General features: G+C 38.6%; 1 protein-coding gene across 1 annotated transcript in view; it reads left to right on the top strand.

Annotated features, from left to right (window-relative positions):
• Positions 1–19,560, top strand: part of LOC109400375 (uncharacterized) — a 533,446-nt gene that overhangs the window by 448,603 nt on the left and 65,283 nt on the right. The window contains 1 exon segment of the mRNA XM_062860635.1: positions 10,477–10,612. Within this exon segment, the coding sequence (XP_062716619.1) occupies positions 10,477–10,612 (136 nt within the window).

Here is a 19,560-nt window from a genome sequence, read left to right as displayed (position 1 = left end):
TAGTAAGTTTAGTGCGTAATTCCGCCGCTATGTGGCGCCAGTATGCATTTAAAACAAAGTACTTTGACATGGTTTATCTCATAATTCTAACCACCTATAATGTTCGTGTCTTCAGCGAAGTTAATCAGACGGTCTATGGCTATCAAATGGTGGTAAGTTTAGTGCGTAATTCCGCCGCTATGTGGCGCTAGTGTGCATTTACAACGAAGTACTTTGACATGGTTTATCTCATGATTCCGACCACCTAGAATGTTCGTGTCGTCAGCAATGTTGATCAGACGGTCTATGGCTATCAAATGGTGGTAAGTGTAGTGCCTAATTCCGCCGCTATGTGGCGCTAGTGTGCATTTACAACGAAGTGCTTGGACAAGGTTTATCTCAAGATTCTGACCACCTAGAATGTTCGTGTCTTCAGCAATGTTGATCAGAAGGATTCTGGACTTCCTTCAGGAATTCCTTCGGAGATTTCTCCTTGAATTCTTTCGGAGATTTCTTTTGGAATTCCTTCGGGGTCTCCTCCTAGAGTTCTATTGGGGATTTCTCCTGGAATTATTTCGGAGATTGATCCTCGAGTTCTCTTGGAAATTCCTGTTGAACTTCCTTCAAGGATTCCTCTTGAAATATCTTCGGGGATTCCTCTTGACATTCCGTCGGGGATTCCCCCTGGAATTTCTACGGGAACTCCTCCAGCAATTACTTCGGATGTTCTTCCTGGATTTCCTTTGGAGTTTCCTCTTGGAGTTTCTGTTGTGATTCCTCTTCGAATTTCTTCGGAGATTGCTCCAGAAATTTCTCATTGAATTCCTCCGAGGATTCCACCTAGAACTCCTTCGGGGTTTCCTACTGGAATTCCTTGGGGAATTTCCCTCACGAATTTCTCCTGGAACTCTTTCAGAGGATATTTTTCGTTGATCCGTTATTGAAATTATTTGGAGATTCTTCCTCGAATTCCCTTCGAAGTTCCCACTGGAGTTCTGCTGGAATTTCTTTGTGGATAGTTGCTGGAATTCCTTTGGGATTCACGCAGGATTATTTTCGGAATTTGATCTTGAAATTCCTGCGGGGATTCCTCCTGAAATGCCTTTGGGGTTTCCCCTAAAATTCCTTCGAAGATTCCTTTTCAATTTTATCCACGGGTTCCTCATGAAATTTCTTCGAGGATTCCCCTAATTTTTTTTCGAAGTCTTTTGAGGGTTCCTTCACGAATTACTTTGAAAAATTCATTCTGGAATTTCTTTGGGAATTCCTCCTGGACTTCCTTCATGGATTCCTCCTGAAATTCTTCCGGGGATTCCTCTTGATATTCCGTCGTGGATTCCACCGGGAATTCCTTCGGATATCCTCTTTGAGTTCCTTCGGGGATTTGTCTTGGAATTCCGTCGTGGATTCCTGCTGGACTTCCTTCAAAGTTTCCTCCTGATATATCTTCGGGTATTCCTCCTGATATTCCGTCGGGGATTCCTCCTAAAATTAACACGGGAACTGCTCCTGGAATAACTTTTAAGTTTCCTCTTGGATTTCCTGTGGTGATTCCTCTTTTATTTTTTTCGGAAATTCCTTCTGGAATTCCTTAAATTCTCCATGGAATTCCTCCTGGAATTCCTTCAGGGTTTCCTTCTTGAATTTATTCGGTGATTTCTCCAAGAATTCCATCGGAAATTCTTTCTGGAAATCGTGGATTCTTCCTAGAGTTCCTTCGAGGATTCCTTCTTGAATTTCTTCGGGGATTACTTCTGACTTCCTATGGAAATTCCTCTTGGGGGTTTCCTCTTAAAAAACCTTTGAGGTTTCTCCAAAAGTTCTTTCGGTGGCTCCACCTGGGATTTCTGCATAAATTTCTCCTGTAATTTCTTGGGAGATTCCTTCGAAGATTCTTTCTGGAATTCCTGCGGGGATTCCTCTCACAAATCCTTCGGGGATTCCTCCTAGAATTCCCTCAGGGATTTCTCCTGGAATTCCTCCAGAAATACCTGTAAGGTAATGTTCGTTAATTCCTCTTAGAATTCCTTTGGGGACTCTTTTTCAAATTTTCTTCTAAACTCCCACTTGAATTCTTTTGAGGTTTCCTGCTGGAAAATCTTTCGGAATGTCTCCTGGATATTTTTCGTTGATTCCTCATAGAAATCCTTGCTTAAAGGATTCCTTCTCGAATTCCCTTAGAAATTCCCGCTGGAATTCCTTCGAGGATTTCTGCTGTAAAATCCTTAGGATTTCTTTTTGAATTAATTTATGGAATCCTTAAGGGTATGCGGTATGGGATTTTTTCAAAGCGATACGAAACGAAACGAAATGTGAAATTTCTGATACGATGCGGTACGAAACGAAACGAAATTCGAAAATGTTTCGTGAGTTCGATACGAAATCCAAATTCACTCGGTATTTTTCGAAACGAAACGAAATTTTCGTAAAAGTTCCGCGGAATTTCGCAGTTATGTAAATTTTGGTGGCGTAATCTGTGTTTCCGATAATGCTCTCATCCTGCCATTTATAGGGTGTTTTGGCAGGGGGCCACTTTTGGGCACATTGAGTTGTAACTTAGTCAGTATTGTACCAATAACCTTGAATTTTTGACGTGACTTGTATTGATATTGTACACATCTTAGTGCGTACAAAAAAATCTAGTCAATTTTTGCAAAATTGACTGAGTTAGAGCACAAAGTGCCCAAAATAGGTCATCTTTCCCAAATGGTCCCAGATATTATTTTTTTACAACTTTTAGCGACTTAATAAGATCACACCATTGCGATGATGCCATAAGATGCTCGAACTACAAATGAGCCACCATCTTCAAACCAACCGGTACCTCTACCATATGTGTAGTGCAAAGAATTGCAGAATTGTGGAAAACCCTTCGTTTCACTTAATATCCAAATAGCCAATGCCAACGGAAAACTAATAGCCAAAAAAATTTCCCTAAAGAAGACTATAGTACGAGTTGAAATGTTGTAAATATCTGAAACTTTCATTTCGATTCCCCACGACTGCAGTGCCAAAACAAAAAGCCTGTGATTTTTCGTTAAACAAAAAACAAAAAAGTAGGTGATAGCAATCCGGTCATTTAAATTAACAGTTTAACGAAAAATCACAGATGCCGGATAAGTTGACGTTTAGGACACAAACAATTTTGACGAACGATAAGACCCCGATGACAAAAAAACGTTAGCCCATTCTAATCCTCAGAAAAAGGACCAATAAAGGCCCGAAACGTCGGATCAGAATTAAAAAATAACGTTTTGCTGGTCTTCCGACTGCATAAGCCGAAAACCATTTCAACATTTAGAAATTCATCAAAATATCCCCTAAGTTCTCTTTTCGATGTCCAAAAATTTTCTTGGGGATTATTTAAGTAGTAGCTTTATCAAAAACAAAAAGATCAACATGTAGCGAAAGAAATAAGAGCTGAATCACAGACAAACAGACGTCTCAATCTACCCACTTCTCATCGTTTCTCTTTTCAACGGACTATTCAAATACTCCCAAGTAACAATTCCATCGCTGATTGGTTTTGTTTGATTTTTATTAATGTTTTATTACAGCAATAATTAAAACTCACAGTTTTATGACTGCTTTTATGAAAACCATTAATAAAATGTTTTATAGTATACTTGAAGATAACCATAAAGACAGATTTTAAGAGTAAACAAAACTTTCCGATATGTAAACATTCGGGCAATCATTATTACCGCAATAAAACTGTTAAAACTCTCAACGGATGGCGATTCGTTCGATTAGTAACGACATCTGTTGGTGAAAAAGCAGAAACTACGACACTGCTAGGTTTATTGCGGTCATCATAAAAGTAAACTTGCTTTCGTTTTATTTTCGCTGATTATGGTCGTCGCCATATTGAAGAATTAGCTTACGTGAATGAAAAATAGTTTATTTTGCTCAAATTAGCAATGAATTGGTAGTTTGAAACCTTTTTCATAACATGCTCACATAAATAAACTCTCTCTGCTGAGTTTTCTTGTGATTCGGGATAGTTTTACTAAATTCACAAATTGATTTATTTCATTCCAAGAAGCGTATTAATTTTATGATTCTGCAACCCCAATATTCACGGTAAATTCGAATGCGCATAAGCCTACCAACACAATAACTACTAAAATACTACTTTGAAATAATCGCTTTCTACTAACGAATGATGTATTCCTCCTGAACTTTACGTGCCATCGAAGAAGCTTCTCTGCATCTTGAGCTGTCATAGTTTTTGTAGAAAAAAAAAACAACAACAATAAAGAATGGAACATTTTTCAACTAGATTTTAAAACGGGTTTATTGCTACTCTCAATGCGGTTTGCAAAACCTCTCCGAGAGTGGTCCACTTAGCCGGAAGATGCTCTTAAAGAGGTTATCAAGAGGTTTTGATGTATGATTCAGTTTTATTGCAAGTTTTGTAAAATTGGTCATGAAGATCTCTTGTAGAGCCGAACAAAACTTAAAATGTTACTTGGGCTATGTTGTTCTCATATCTCTCGCTCATTGCGCTCGCATCGTTTTAACTTCTGTTTGACGTTTACTCACAACGGCCATCTACTCAGTGGGTTTGCGAAACACCGTGTAATTAGCATTGGGCGATTATATTTTTGTGACGACGACTTCAATCTCTTTCAAGAGTTCCACTGGAAATTTAAACTATTTCAAAAGGGTTTAAACCTGAAACTTTTCCATGGGCCAAACATACCGAAAGTGTCTTAATCGATTTCTCCTGGGATTCCCAATATTTTTTCTAGAGACAGCTCTCCTAGGAGAGCTACCATATTTCCTTAGAACTTTTACTAGTATATCCCTCATCATATATCATCTATTCCTGTTATTCTACATAACTCTGCTTAAAATTGCTGACAGGAATCTGAAAAGAAGATAGAGTCTTTATTTGTTTTTACACTTGATTCCATCAAGAAATTTAAACTTTCAGCGCACGCGCCTGTTTGATACCAAAACTGCACCACGCTCACGCTGTATACGACGAGCGAGGTTTTTTGGTAGTGTTGTACTTTTTACAACAGCGCGCGTTAACAGAACTATTATCCCACAAACATCAAGCGTTGAAAGCATATCTATTGAGAAAGATCTTCATGGAAGGTCCAAATAACAGGAATATTGTAATTTGTCTCTATAATAGAGATTTTCTGCCTTGGACTGGTTTGTCTCTCGATATCCAAGATGTTTTTAACAGCTTTCAGTAAATTGGAATTAGCAAGATCTCCAATAGATGATATGGATATTTACACTAAGGACTTGCTTTCGAAATTTATTAGACATTCCGCGGAATTCCGTTTAATTTCGTCAGAATCTATTTTTTGAAGGCGAAATTTTTGAAAGTTGACGAAACGAAACGAAATTCAAAATCATAAATTTCGCCTGATTGAATTCCGTGGAATTCCGCGGAATTTCGTTTCGAGGTGTACTTGGCGAAATTTTTCGGTATACCGCATACCCTTAGGAATCCTCCTGAATTTTCTTCTGAAATTCCTCGAAAATTTCAATCATGGATTCCTTTAGAAGTTTCTGCAGGGATCTCTCTAGGACAGACTCTTGAACCACCAGAGATTTCTGCAGTAGTTCCTTCAGGATTTCATACATAAGTTCCTGCAAAGATAAGCCGAGAATTCTATTCATGGATTTCTCCAGTTTCTTTCAAGGTTCCTCCTAGAATTCCTTCTGAGATTCCTCCCTGAGGAACCGAGATTCCTTCCTTCTAAATAAATGAAACAAAAACTGAACTACACTAAGGATGCGGGTAATGTCACAATAGGTCTAATCACTGGTCGCAGCGACGGATCTGAACAGGACTTACAAAAGGTATTCATTCAATCAATAGTTTATGTCATCAATGGTCATGAAATAGCTCAGACTACAAATTCTAGAGCGTAATGATAACTTGTTTGCTTGTCAAATTATTACTTTGTCAAATTTTGGTCACGCCGATTCACGCCGCCGAAAGCTGCCACCGGCGTGACGCCGCCACCGCTGGCCAAAAATGGCCTTCACGCTCAGGCCCGGATTTAAGGGGGGGCAAAGGGGGCAAGTGCCCCGGGCCCCCCGATGAAAGGGGCCCCCGAGAATCCGAAATACAATTTATATTTTTCAATGAAACCATATAAAATTCACGTGGATGGGCGTTCATATTTTAAACAGGGCCCCTATAACCACAGCTGTTAAGGTGTGGATATTCAGCATGACCATACTAAGGGTGACGCGTTCAATTCCCGGTCGTTCCAAGAACTTTTCGTAAAGGAAAATAGAAAATTATTTTTGGCCATTTATCTGGAATTTCTCTTAAGAATAATTCGAAATCAAAAGTTTCATAATTTTTGGTGCAGTATTTAAAAATACGCGAATTTCTCTAAAAACCCTTGAAAGTTCTTATCGATTTGAAACACTTTTCCGTGACTTCAAGTTGCTACAAAAAGTGTCTCTAAGCAGAGTGTATGAAAGATTAAGCTTTTGAGATTATCTTTAAGAGTAATTGAATATCAATATGAACTTCAATACACAGTTTCACAAATTTATCTATTATTTCACAATGATTATACATTCGTCTGCTGATTATGATTATATTTTGAAAACAAAAGCCTTATACTTATTTGCATCAGTTCGTTGCTATCATGAAAAAGAGAAGATGATGAATTCTGGAGATGTTTGGCAGTTAAGGCTAGTTTTGAAAACCGAGTGTTCTAGAAACCGTAACTTTTCATATCTTTATGTTTGGTTTTACTGAAGATATTAAGATTTATTGCTACAGTTGCTCCCAAGAGACTAATCTTTCTGAATCTTGAAACACTCGTCGATCTCGTGCAATCTCAAATAAAGTTGCTGCATGTTTTAGTAGATTTTTAACTGAACGCTAAGTTCTAAAACTTGTATAAATGTTTTCAATTCGAATGAAAGTTTAAAATATATGTACTATCCGAACAAGATGTCATTTACGCTAGCATTTTGACATTGCAATCAAATATCCGATTAAATGTTCGAATAATTTTCTATTTGTCGGAATTTTGGAGATGTTCTGAAATCAGAAGTTTTCAATATTAGGCCTAAAATAATACATATGGTTCATTTTTTTGAAATTTTGATTCTGGGGGCCCACTTTATGGGGTTTGCCCCGGGCCCCCCGAGGCCTAAATCCGGCACTGTTCACGCTGCCGCCGAGCAAAATATAGTCGGCGCACAGGTAGGTCTAGGTGGTCAGAATCATGAGATAAACCATTTCGAAGTACTTTGTTGTAAATGCACACTGGCGCACATAGTGATGGAATAACGCACTAAACCGACCACCATTTGATAGCCATAGACTGTCTGATCAACTTTGCCGAAGACACAAACATTCTAGGTGATCAGAATTATGAGATAAACCATATCAAAGTACTTCGTTTTAAATGCACACCTCCTCCTCTTCTTGGCGTAACGTCCTCACTGGGACAAAGCCTGCTTCTCAGCTTAGTGTTCTATGAGCACTTCCACAGTTTTTAACTGAGAGCTTCCTCTGCCAATGACCATTTTGCATGTGTATATCGTGTGGCAGGTACGAAGATACTCTATGCCCAAGGAAGTCAAGGAAATTTCCTTTACGAAAAGATCCTGGACCGACCGGGAATCGAACCCGTCACCCTCAGCATGGTCATGCTGAATACCCGTGCGTTTACCGCCTCGGCTATATGGGCCCTTTTAAATGCACACGGGCGCCACATAGCGGCGGAATTATGCACTAAACTTACCACCATTTGATAGCCATAGACCTTCTGATCAGCATTGCTGAAGACACGAACTTTCTAGGTAGTCAGATTCTTGAGATAATCCATGTCAAAGTATTCCATTTTTGATGTACACTGGCGACACACAGTGGCGGAATTACGCACTAAACTTACCACCATTTGATAGCTTTAGACCTTCTGATCAACATTGCTGAAGACACGAACATTCTAGGTGGTCGGAATCATGAGATAAACCATGTCAAAGTACTTCATTGTAAATGCCCACTAGCGCTACATAGCGGCGGAACTACGCACTAAACTTACCACCATTTGATAGCCATAACCCTTCTGATTAACATTGCTGAAGACACGAACATTCTAAGTGGTCAGAATCTTGAGATAAACCATGTCAAAGTACTTCATTGTAAATGCTCACTGACGCCACACAGCGGCGGATTTACGCACTAAAATTACCACCATTTGATAGCTTTAGACCTTCTGATTAACATTGCTGAAGACACGAACATTCTAGGTGGTCAGAATCTTGAGATAAACCATGTCAAAGTACTTCATTGTAAATGCACACTAGCGCCACATAGCGGCGGAATTACGTGCCAAACATTTCACCATTTGAAGGTCATAAACCTGCTTAACAACTTTGCCGAAGGTCTAAACTTTGCAGAGGATACGGTTTTTGAGATATAGTTTAGTAAATCATAAGGTTTTCAGGTGATGCCAAACTTTTTGGGGTGCTGCAATATTCAATGGGGGTTGTTGGGAAAGATTTGAGTTTGGTGAAACTGGCAACACGGTTCAGTGTCGAAGCAGAAAGTAAACTGTTGTGGTGAGAGGTGGACGTAGTGCGAGTGAAGATAGCAAAATGTAAGAGAGTTTTTAGTATTAATTAATTAGTTTATAGTATGATAAATTATGTATTTCCAGCATTGAAGCTGCAATACTAGACGATGCGATTCCATATTTATGGCGGGTAGTGTATATGCATCGGCTGATAGTCAGGATCTGGGAAACCGAGCAGCTACCGGAGGAGTGGAAGGAAGGGGTAATCTGCCCCATTCACAAGAAAGGCGACCATTTGGAATGTGAGAACTTCAGGGCGATCACTATTTTGAATGCTGCCTACAAAGTGCTATCCCAGATCATCTTCCGTCGTCTGTCACCTAAAACAAACGAATTCGTGGGAAATTATCAAGCCGGCTTCATCGACGGCCGGTCGACAACGGACCAGATCTTCACCGTACGGCAAATTCTCCAGAAATGCCGTGAATACCAGGTCCCAACGCATCACCTGTTCATCGACTTCAAAGCGGCATACGACAGTATCGACCGCGCAGAGCTATGGAGAATCATGGACGAGAACGGCTTCCTGGGAAGCTGACTAGACTGATTAAAGCAACGATGGACGGTGTGCAAAACTGCGTAAGGGTTTCGGGTGGACTATCTAGTTCATTCGAATCTCGCCGGGGACTGCGACAAGGTGATGGACTGTCATGCCTACTCTTCAACATCGCTCTGGAAGGTGTGATGCGACGAGCCGGGCTCAACAGCCGGGGAACGATTTTCACAAAATCCGGACAATTTGTGTGCTTTGCGGACGACATGGACATTATTGCCAGAACATTTGGAACGGTGGCAGAGCTGTACACCCGCCTGAAACGCGAAGCAGCAAAGGTCGGACTGGTGGTGAATGCGGCTAAGACAAAGTACATGCTGGTAGGCGGAACCGAAAACGACCGGATCCGTCTTGGTAGTAATGTTACGATGGACGGGGATACCTTCGAGGTTGTGGAGGAATTCGTCTACCTCGGATACTTACTGACAGCTGACAATAACGTAAGTCGTGAAAATCTAAAGCACATCATCAGCAGATGTCGGGCTGGGCTACTACGGGCTCCAGAAGAAACTGGGTTCGAAAAAGATTCACTCACGCACCAAATGCACCATGTACAAGACGCTAATAAGACCGGTGGTCCTCTACGGGCACGAGACATGGACGATGCCCGAGGAGGACCAGCAAGCACTCGGAGTTTTCGAGCGACGCGTGCTAAGCACGATCTTCGGCGGTGTGCAGGAGAACAGTGTGTGGCGAAGAAGGATGAACCACGAGCTCGCTGCACTTTACGGCGAACCCAGCATCCAGAAGATGACCATAGCCGGAAGGATACGGTGGGTAGGGCATGTTGCAATAATGCCGGACAACAACCCTGCAAAGCTGGTATTTGCTACTGATCCGGCTGGCACAAGAAGGTTTGGAGCGCAGAGAGCACGATGGGTGGACCAGGTGGAACGTGACTTGGCGAGCATTGGGCGCGACTGAGGAAGGAGAGCGGCAGTCACAAACCGGTACCGGTAATTGTACCGGTGACGTACTATTGTTGATTATATCTTGTCTTAAATGTGAACAAATAAATGTATGCATGCATGAAAATTGTCATTTTTTCAATTATTGATATGTTCTGAACGGATGTTTTTCATTGCAATACAAAAATGTTGAACACAACAAGATTTATGCATGCAAAAAATATTTGTACTTATATAAGAGGGGCGAAGTACCATGCAAATTACATGAATTTCAATGGCGTACTTTTTTTTTGACATCAAGTCAGTTTTTAAGTGTCTGAAAACCATTCTCCTCCCCCACCCTGAACATAATGCATCCAACCGGAGATGGGTACACGCGCTGATCGATTTATCTGATCGTTTTTTATTGTCCATCTTTCTTTCCAACCCTGGGTCCCTATCCTACCCATATACTTTACAGGGAGATCTAGTGCAGCTAAAGGAAATCCCTCCCAGCTCTGGGTCGTCGTCGTCGTCCCAGGAACTCAAAACGAAGGCGATGGATCTGCTCGTAATGGCGCACGGTTTACGGCACGAGAATATTAATCCGCTAATAGGTGAGTTATTATTAAGGATTATTGTTTCCCATGATTTATATTCCATGAGCAAAGCGGTGCGGGCGGGGGTGGGTCCGATGATACACATTTGTCATCATCATTCGGTTCGGTTGGACGTGGTTCGAGGGAAATATAAACAGTACTTGCTACCCTACAATGATACGGAACCAAATGCAATACTCGCTATTGCTGCATTTTTATGGGCTCCACCCCATTACCCCGAAAGCCATTTCCCCGAAAGCCATTACCCTGAAAGCCACTACCCCGAAAGGGTCATTACCCCGAATCGTTCAGGAGATCACCAAAAAAGGGGTGACCAATTAGAAGTTGATGAAGGTGGTTATAAGTTAGAAAAGGGTAATCAGTAACTAGTGTAGGTATGAATACTCTTCTCCATCCTATGCCCCTATGTTAATTCTATTTTTTAACAGACGATTTGGGTACCGATTTTTTCCGTTTTCTTTTTGTAACGAGTAAAAAAATATAAAACTAAAACACAAATCAAATAGCTCTTATTTACTTCGTTTTAGATAGCATGACAATGGGAGCACATTGTTTAAGATAGGTTCCGTTTCCCTTAGGTTTCCGTATGTTGTGCTTCTTGCAAAAGTAAGGTTCGTGAAAACGAAAGCAGCAAACGCAATGAAATTGAGAAAACAAGTAAAGAAAAATTTTCCATATTTTAAACTAGCTGTTCTTTTGAACTTATAGCTATGGCTATAAAAACTACAAAGTATTTCAAACTGACATTTTCCCTTCTTTTAAAAGTTGGTTGGCCTCAAGCACGATTGTAACTGGTGGCAAACGATTGGCAAACTACACTTCTTCAAATATTTGCGTTTTTTTTAAAAATAGGCTGTTTTTTTGAGTTTGCAGTTTCCAACCGTGTACTATTGCAGAGTTGTTTGGAAGCCAAACTGTTAATTTCTTTATAGAAATGTTTCCTTCTTTTCATCAGAAGTTGTTCTTTCGAGTTTGAGTGTTACGTAGTTTATTTGCAGACGAATAACTAACTCCATAGCGGATTTGTTCTTCTTTGAATAATAGGCTGTTCTTTCAAGTAAAATTTTTCAGAATTGACTTGCGGCCAAACTGGAAACTAGATTTCCTTTGATTTTCATTCGATTTTGATGATCAGTTTCCAGAACATCAAGCCCTAAAATTGTTTTCTGAATATTTTTTTCAAGATTGTAGTACTGGACTGGATTTAAGATATTCAGTTCAGTTCAGTTCACTCTACCTTGCGATCCAGCATCGTTGGACCAAATTAACTATTTTTTTTTCTGGCGACTTAACTGTAGCTTTTCTTTTCATGAAAGGCTGTTCTTCTAGCTGCACTTATATAGTTTACTGGGAGTGAAAGCTGCTTACTGTATATGAGATTTGCCCTTCTTTAATTTATAGGCTGTTCTTTCTAGTTACGTCGTTACCGTTATCTCTATTAATTCCATCTGATGTTTTTCCTTCTTTTAAAGTTGGGCTGTTCTTTCGACTTATATTGTTACAGAGTTGTTTGGTAGCCATGTTGCCCTTTGCAGATTTATGTATAGGGGTCATGCATAAACTATGTAAGTAGGAGAAGGTCTATCCAAATTCTAAGCTCTATACAAACTTACAAATTTTTGTATGAACAAATCGTGGACTTCGTGGCCGAGCGGTTAGCGGCGTTAGTCGTTTAGGTATCTCGCATGCCTCGGAGTGTGGGTTCGATTCCCGCTCCGGTCGAGGAAAACTTTTCATCAAAACAGAAAATACTCCACTGGGCCACTAAATGTTATACGTGTTGTCTATTGTCTAATGTTAGTAATGTACAGTCTGTGCGGCCTCTGGCCGAAGACGGTGTAATTGTCTTTTAAAATTCTACGATGAGGAGGGAGAGAGGACCAAGGTGAGCAAAATTCGGTCTACATAGTTTATGAATGGTCCCATAGGAGATTTGCCCTTCTTTAATTTATATGCTGTTCTTTCTAGTTATATCCTTGCAGACTTTATTGGCGGCCAACCTATCAATCACATTTTTTCACATTTAAGGAATGTTTTTTTAAGTTACACTGTTATTGAGTTTTATTACCAAATCGTCTATTCCTCCTTAAAAGATTTTTTCTTTTTCTAACTATAAAATGTTCTTTCCGGGCCTATTTTGCATTTTGTATTATTTGATCTCGCCTAATGATCAGTAGACTTATTAGTGATACTTTGGCCAAATGTCTTTTCGGCCTAAAAAGCCAATATCGATAGCCAGTATTTGAAGGACCTTTGCTGACAGCTCTATCTCATACAAGATCATTTCTAATACGTATTATTCCATTATTTTGTTTTAAGGTTATTCTTTACAATGATATCTTCTGATATTAAAGCTGTCAGTAATGTTATTAAATTAAGGCCGATGCAATTATTTAATATGTTTTTGTCACCCCCCCCCCCCCCCCTTCAAAAATCCCGAAATTTTGAAGGGGCGAAAAAAAACATGGCGGCTCATGACTCCATCTTAACTGGAAAAAATGTTTTCAAGCAACAATTTTTCAATAGTCGAAAAATATTTTTTCAATAGTGGATGTAATTTTTAATTTTTCAATAGTTTTTTTTCGTTTTTATTTTTTTGTTCCTTATTATTTTTTGTCCCCCCCTCGTACCCGATGAGAGGTCTCGGTCATAAAAGAAATATAATATTTGCATCGGCCTAATAAAAATATAAAAGACGAATTTCGCGCCAACTCGACCAGTGGTTGGCAACACCCTCTCAGAATCGAATGAAACTTGGTGGGCATAAAGACTAGGTTTTTATAAGCAACTTTGCATACTTAAATTTTCGAAAATTTTCAAGAGTAACATTTGAAGAGAGCCTAACTTTTTTTCGAAGAATTTTTTAAAATCGATGTAACTCAAAAATGACAAGACCTATAGAAAAGTGTTGTATGGGGGACATTTAGAGAATTGTCCAAGCTTTCATGAAAAAATATTTTAAAAATTCAAAATACATTTTTACACGCTAAAAAATATATTTTTGAAATTAAAAGTCAATTTACAGAAAATGCCCACTTTTTTATGTTTTGAAATTTTTTTCCAAGAAAGTCAATATTGTTGCCTAACTTTCCTCCATACATCACAAGATGGGCACTTTTAAGGAAAAAAAAGTTTTTCTAACAAAAACTTTTTCATGTTATTTTTTAGCGTGTTGCGCATTAACTCGTACAGGATGTATCAAGAATCCTTATACCCATTTAATAACACTCAATGGGCATTACAACTTTGTTTGATTGGGTGCCTTCTTTTTCTTGGCGTTACATCCCAACTGGAATAGAACCTGTTTCTCAGCTTGTTTTGATATCTGAATGCTTAAAACAGCATTCTGTTTGCTGAAATTGTATTATTGTGTGCCTAGAACCAGTGAACTAACATCATTATTAGAAGCGAATGATAAAGAATCGGTTTTATTTCAACAATGGCTAACCACTGATCGATGCAATTTGGAAACTATTACTAACACTATAGACGAGTTTGTTCCGTATTTTGTAGAAAAAGTTGATAAGCTTATAACTCATGATTTCATTTATAAAGAACAATCCTCATTTTTGCGGGTTAAGAAAGAATCTCTTAAACAGGGTGAAGTATTAACAATTTGTGACTTTTCAGAAAATTATTCATTTATCATTCAAAATTCAGCTCAAGGTTACCATTGGAATAATTCTCAAGCTACCATTCACCCCTTTGAAGTGTACTACAGAAAAGAAAATAAGTTGGAAAACTTGAGCTTTATAATAATATCTGGAGTACTTACACACGATACAACAGCAGTTCAGTTATTTATATCAAAACTGCTGGATTTCATTAAACAATCGATTGATTTCTCAAAAATTACTTTCATGTCAGATGGAGCAGCAGCTCATTATAAGAACAAAAAAAAATTTGCCAGTTTGTGCAGTTTTTGGTCCAATTATGGATTGGAAGCAGAATGGCACTTCTTCGCAACTTCACATGGCAAAGGTCCATGTGACGCTGTTGGAGGTACTCTCAAGCGAATGGCAAAACGAGCAAGTCTTGCTCGAGATTATGGAAACACAATCACAACTCCTCGAGAACTGTATGACTGGGCAGTTAAACAGTCAGATAAACAAATAACAAAATTGAAATTCTGCTTTATTTCAAATGAACAATATGCAAAAATGACGGATGAACTTGAAGAACTATACACATACAGTCACGTAAAAACAATACCTGGTACACAAAAATTTCATTCATTTGTGCCAATTTCTGAAAATCAAATTGAAGCGAAGAAGTTTTCGAATTCAAAAAATAATCCAAAAAGGTTTACTTTGTTTCAAATCTAATATTCAAAAAACGTTACAATAGAATGTATAAAAGAAGGATGTATATATTGTAGAAAAAAATAATTGAATACACATATACATATGTACATATTTTATCAATACACAAGCGTTTTCATTGATATAAAACCCTAAAAGCAAATTTGTCTTGAGCCCTTTCCAATATCAAGCACGTTTTCAATGTCAAGCACGTTAAGATATTAAAAAAGTAGTTGAGCCCATTAAGTTTTAATGGATTGTCATTAGGATTCTGGATACATTACTACGAGTTAAAGCACAACACGCAAAATAAAAAAATAAAATGAAAAAGGTTTTTTAGAAAAAAAAAATTTTCCTTAAAATTGCCCATCTTGTGATGTATGGAGGAAAGTTAGGCAACTATGCTGTCTTTCTTGGGAAAAAAAAATTCAAAACATAAAAAAGTGGGCTTTTTCTGTAAATTGACTTTTAATTTTGAAAATATATTTTTTAGCGTGTAAAACATTTTTTTATATTTTTTAAATATGTTTTCTTGAAAGCTTGGACAATTCCCTAAAAGTCCCCCATACATCACTTTTTTGTACAACTTATCATATTCGAGTTATATTTTTTGTAAAAAAAAACGGCTAATGCGCAACACGCTAAAAAAACTAACATGAAAAAGTTTTTGTTAGAAAAACTTTTTTTCCTTAAAAGTGCCCATCTTGTGATGTATGGAGGAAAGTTAGGCAACAATATTGACTTTCTTGGAAAAAAATTTCAAAACATAAAATAGTGGGCATTTTCTGTAAATTGACTTTTAATTTTAAAAATATATTTTTTAACATGTAAAAATGTATTTAGAATTTTTAAAATATTTTTTCATGAAAGCTTGGACAATTCTCTAAATGTCCCTCATACATCACTTTTTTGTACATCTTACCATATTCGAGTTATTTTTTGTAAAAAAAAACCCAAATTAATCCACCTAGTGGTGATAGTGCCTTTCTCGTCGTATATGTTCTCATGATTCTTCCGTCGACGTAAGTCAAAATGTTCCTGAATCCTGATATTTATTAAGAAAAGCAAGCATTTTATCAAAGCCATCATTGAATTGACTTAAAACTTATTGATGATGCATAGTCCGACGTTATGTTCAACGTATAAGCAGAGCTGAATAATAACAGATTTCTCAGTTGACTGCTTGAGCACCTTCACTAACACTGGAAGCTGATCAATATCAAGACGATACTAACAAGCTAAGATATAACTTTTTACACGGAGCGGACCTGGTGTGATGGTTAGAACACTTGACTATCACTCCGAGGACCTGGGATCGAATCCCACTCCTGACAAACTCACAAAATGTGAGTTCTTCCTTCGGAAGGGAAGTAAAGCGTGAGCCCCGAGATGAACTAGCCTTGGGGTAAAAATCTCGTTAATACAGTAAAAAAAAAACTTTTTACACAATCATAGATCACTTTGCGATCTTCGACAAAGTTTTTTTTCTGCACATTTTAGGTTATATTCGTTTGACCGTTGAAAACAAGAACGAAGCGAAGAAGAAGTTATCAAAAAAGCTGCTATTTGATGTACTGTCAAACCCCGCGTATTCATCACTCTTTAAGGTGAAACTGGAAGCATATCCTCACTTTTTACTCTAAGATTTTTTAAAAAGTAATGAAGCATTTTTTTTTTGAAAACGGTCTCCGTGCAGAGTTAGAGGAATGATCAAGGTATCACCTGGGATTTTTTAACTTGTGGAAAATGATTACCAGTTTTCAAAAACCATTTTTGAACAAAATAGTGATGACTTTTTTTCAGCCAAACTTTACTTTGCGCAGCAATATCTCGAAAACTTTACATGAAAAGCCCTTTTTTGAGTCCCGTCCAAAGATAGAAAATTTCAAGAGGAAGATTTTTGTCGAAGACATAATTAGTGGAAAATGTCATTTTCCACATCAAAACCATTTTTCTTTCAATTGGACAACAGCAATTTTCATGCGCTTGCATGTGTGAGTAAGCAACGGACCAGCAGCAGCAGGACGGCTGAGCAAGCCAAACCAGTTTTGTTCGTTGTCGCACAAAGCGGAGACCGAAAAAAACACACGGGAAGGTGGCATCTCGGGTGGGATAATTGAATGAAATTCTACGGCTAATGTAAAGCAGTGGCATTTTGCTGAAGCATGATCGTTACTTTCTCTTTGTGCGATTTAGTTTACTCTGTGAAAAATATGTTTTGGAAATATTAGAATATATCATCAAATAATGATGCGCATGTTCTTGACTATTGGCATAGTCGTTGATTGTATGGACATAAACGATGTATATTAGAGAAGTGAAGTGTAACAAGGTCAATAAAAATGTTTGCATATGTTTTTAGCATTGTCGAAAATGAACATATTCGTAGGTCAGCCGCTGCTGATTACGTAACAACGACACTTTTTTTTTAATTCGTACCCCGCTCATTCGACATTTATCGCATTCAAAAATTATCAAATCTGAAGCTCGATTAGAATAGGTCGTATGTGCTTTCGTTGATATAAAATTCGATCAGTTGGATTCACTTATTGTAGCGAAAACTGTTGAAATCAAACAAAACATACCAATACAGCAGATTCCTTACACAATGAGCTTTCAGTAATACCTTTAAAAGTCCCCGAAAAATAATTAATATTGCTACAGTAACTAAAATAAACTGGCCGATTTTTATATCGACGAAAGCACATACGACCTATTCTAATCGAGCTCCAGAAATGTCACAGTGTAATACACTGTAAACACGAATGATCCGATATTGTGATATTACTCACTGTTGTTTTCTGACACCTGATCCGTTTGGTGATCAACCGCAGTGAACTTCGGAAGCCAACAATCGTAAAATGAACAAGTTATCAATTCGTTCCGCCACAAAATCTGTAAGAATTGTGTTCAAAAACAAATCCTACAATCTAAACAAACTAAAGTTAGTTCATTGAATTAAAAGTTTACCCAGGTAATTTGACAGCAATCATTGTCGAATTAGCGTGGTTTTATGGCACCACACGCATGGGTTTAGTTCAATTTCACATTTTACTACTTTCGGTTCACATTTTACCACTTACCGATTGTTACTGATGTGGCCTTAGACTAGTTTTATGCAAATTAATAATCGATTTTCCTAAAAATTCGCAAATTGATGTAATTCATGGTTTGATTCATTTGTGCATTTCACCAGTTACGGCGGAGCACTCGAAACTGGTTCCGTAACGCTACCGGTAAATGTGGCCTGTGACTATTTTCTTGCTGACCGTTGTAGAAGTGCAAAATTCTTTGCGTTATCGAAGAAGCCGTTATTTAATGTGTTGCGTGTATGCGTTTGGTTCCGTTCTACATTTGACCACTTCCGGCGGGGCACCTGGAACCGGTTTCGGATTTCGGTTGGTTTTCCAAAGTATGGTCTATGATTCTTTTTTCTTGTCAACCGTTAATCAGGTTACCTAAAAAGTCATTTAATGTGTCGAATTTATGGGTTTGATTCTCCTTTATATTTGACCACTTCCGATGGTGCAACCGTAATTGGTTGTGGAACACTACCGGTTGTCCCCAATATGGCCGGAATTTTTTTTGCCAAATCAAGATACTTAAAAATCCGCGATTCGCGACACCCGGAACCGGTTCTAGATCACTACCGATTCAGAAATGTTCAGAGAATAGTTTCCTGCTTACTGTTCATCAGGATATCAAAAAAGCCACTATTTTATATGTCGCATACATGGGTTTGGATAACTTTTATACATGGTCACCTCCGGCGGGATATTTGGTACCGGTTCCGGAACACTATCGGTTCCGATATGGTCTGAGAATGTTTTCCTGCTTACTGTTCATCACGATATCGAGAAAGCCGCGGTTTGATATGCATGTGTTTAGTTCACTTTTATGGTTGGCCCCTTCCGGCGGGACACCCGGAACCAGTTCCGGGACACTACCGTTTCAGATATGTTCTGACAATATTTCCCTGCTTACTGTTCATCAGGATATCAAAAAATCCACTATTTGATATGTCGCATACATGGGTTTGGTTAACTTTTATACTAAGCCATCTCCGGCGGGACATTTGGTACCGGTTCCGGAACATTACCGGTTCCAATATGGTCTGAGAATGTTTTCCTGCTTACTGTTCATCACGTTATCGAAAAAGCCGCGGCTTGATATGTCGCATGCATGGGTTTAGTTCTCTTTTATGTTTGGCCACTTCCGGCGGGACACCCGGAACCGGTTCCGGGACCCTACCGGTTCAGATATGATCTCAGACTATTTTTCTGCTTACCATTCATCAAGTTATCGAAAATGCCGTTGTTTGATGTGCCGCATGGATGGGTTTGTAGCGTTTTCATATCTGGCCCCTTCCTGGGGTACCGGTCCGGAACACCTAAATGGCCATAACTCCGGAACGGCTGGACCGATCCGAACCATTTTCAATAGGAAACAATGGGACCAGATTCCGCGTCCAAAGAACCGTCGATCATTAAAATCGGTTGAGGTTTAGTTCAAAAAAGTGATGTGAGTTTATTTTGACCACACACATACACACATACATACACACACACATACACACACACACAGACATCACCTCAACTCGTCGAGCTGAGTTGATTGGTATATGTGACTCGACCCTCCGGGCCT

Source organism: Aedes albopictus, chromosome 3, assembly GCF_035046485.1.
Source record: "Aedes albopictus strain Foshan chromosome 3, AalbF5, whole genome shotgun sequence".
In the NCBI taxonomy this organism is placed as follows: domain Eukaryota; kingdom Metazoa; phylum Arthropoda; class Insecta; order Diptera; family Culicidae; genus Aedes; species Aedes albopictus.
Note: the sequence above shows the minus strand (reverse complement) of the source record. Positions and strands in the feature narration are given on the sequence as shown.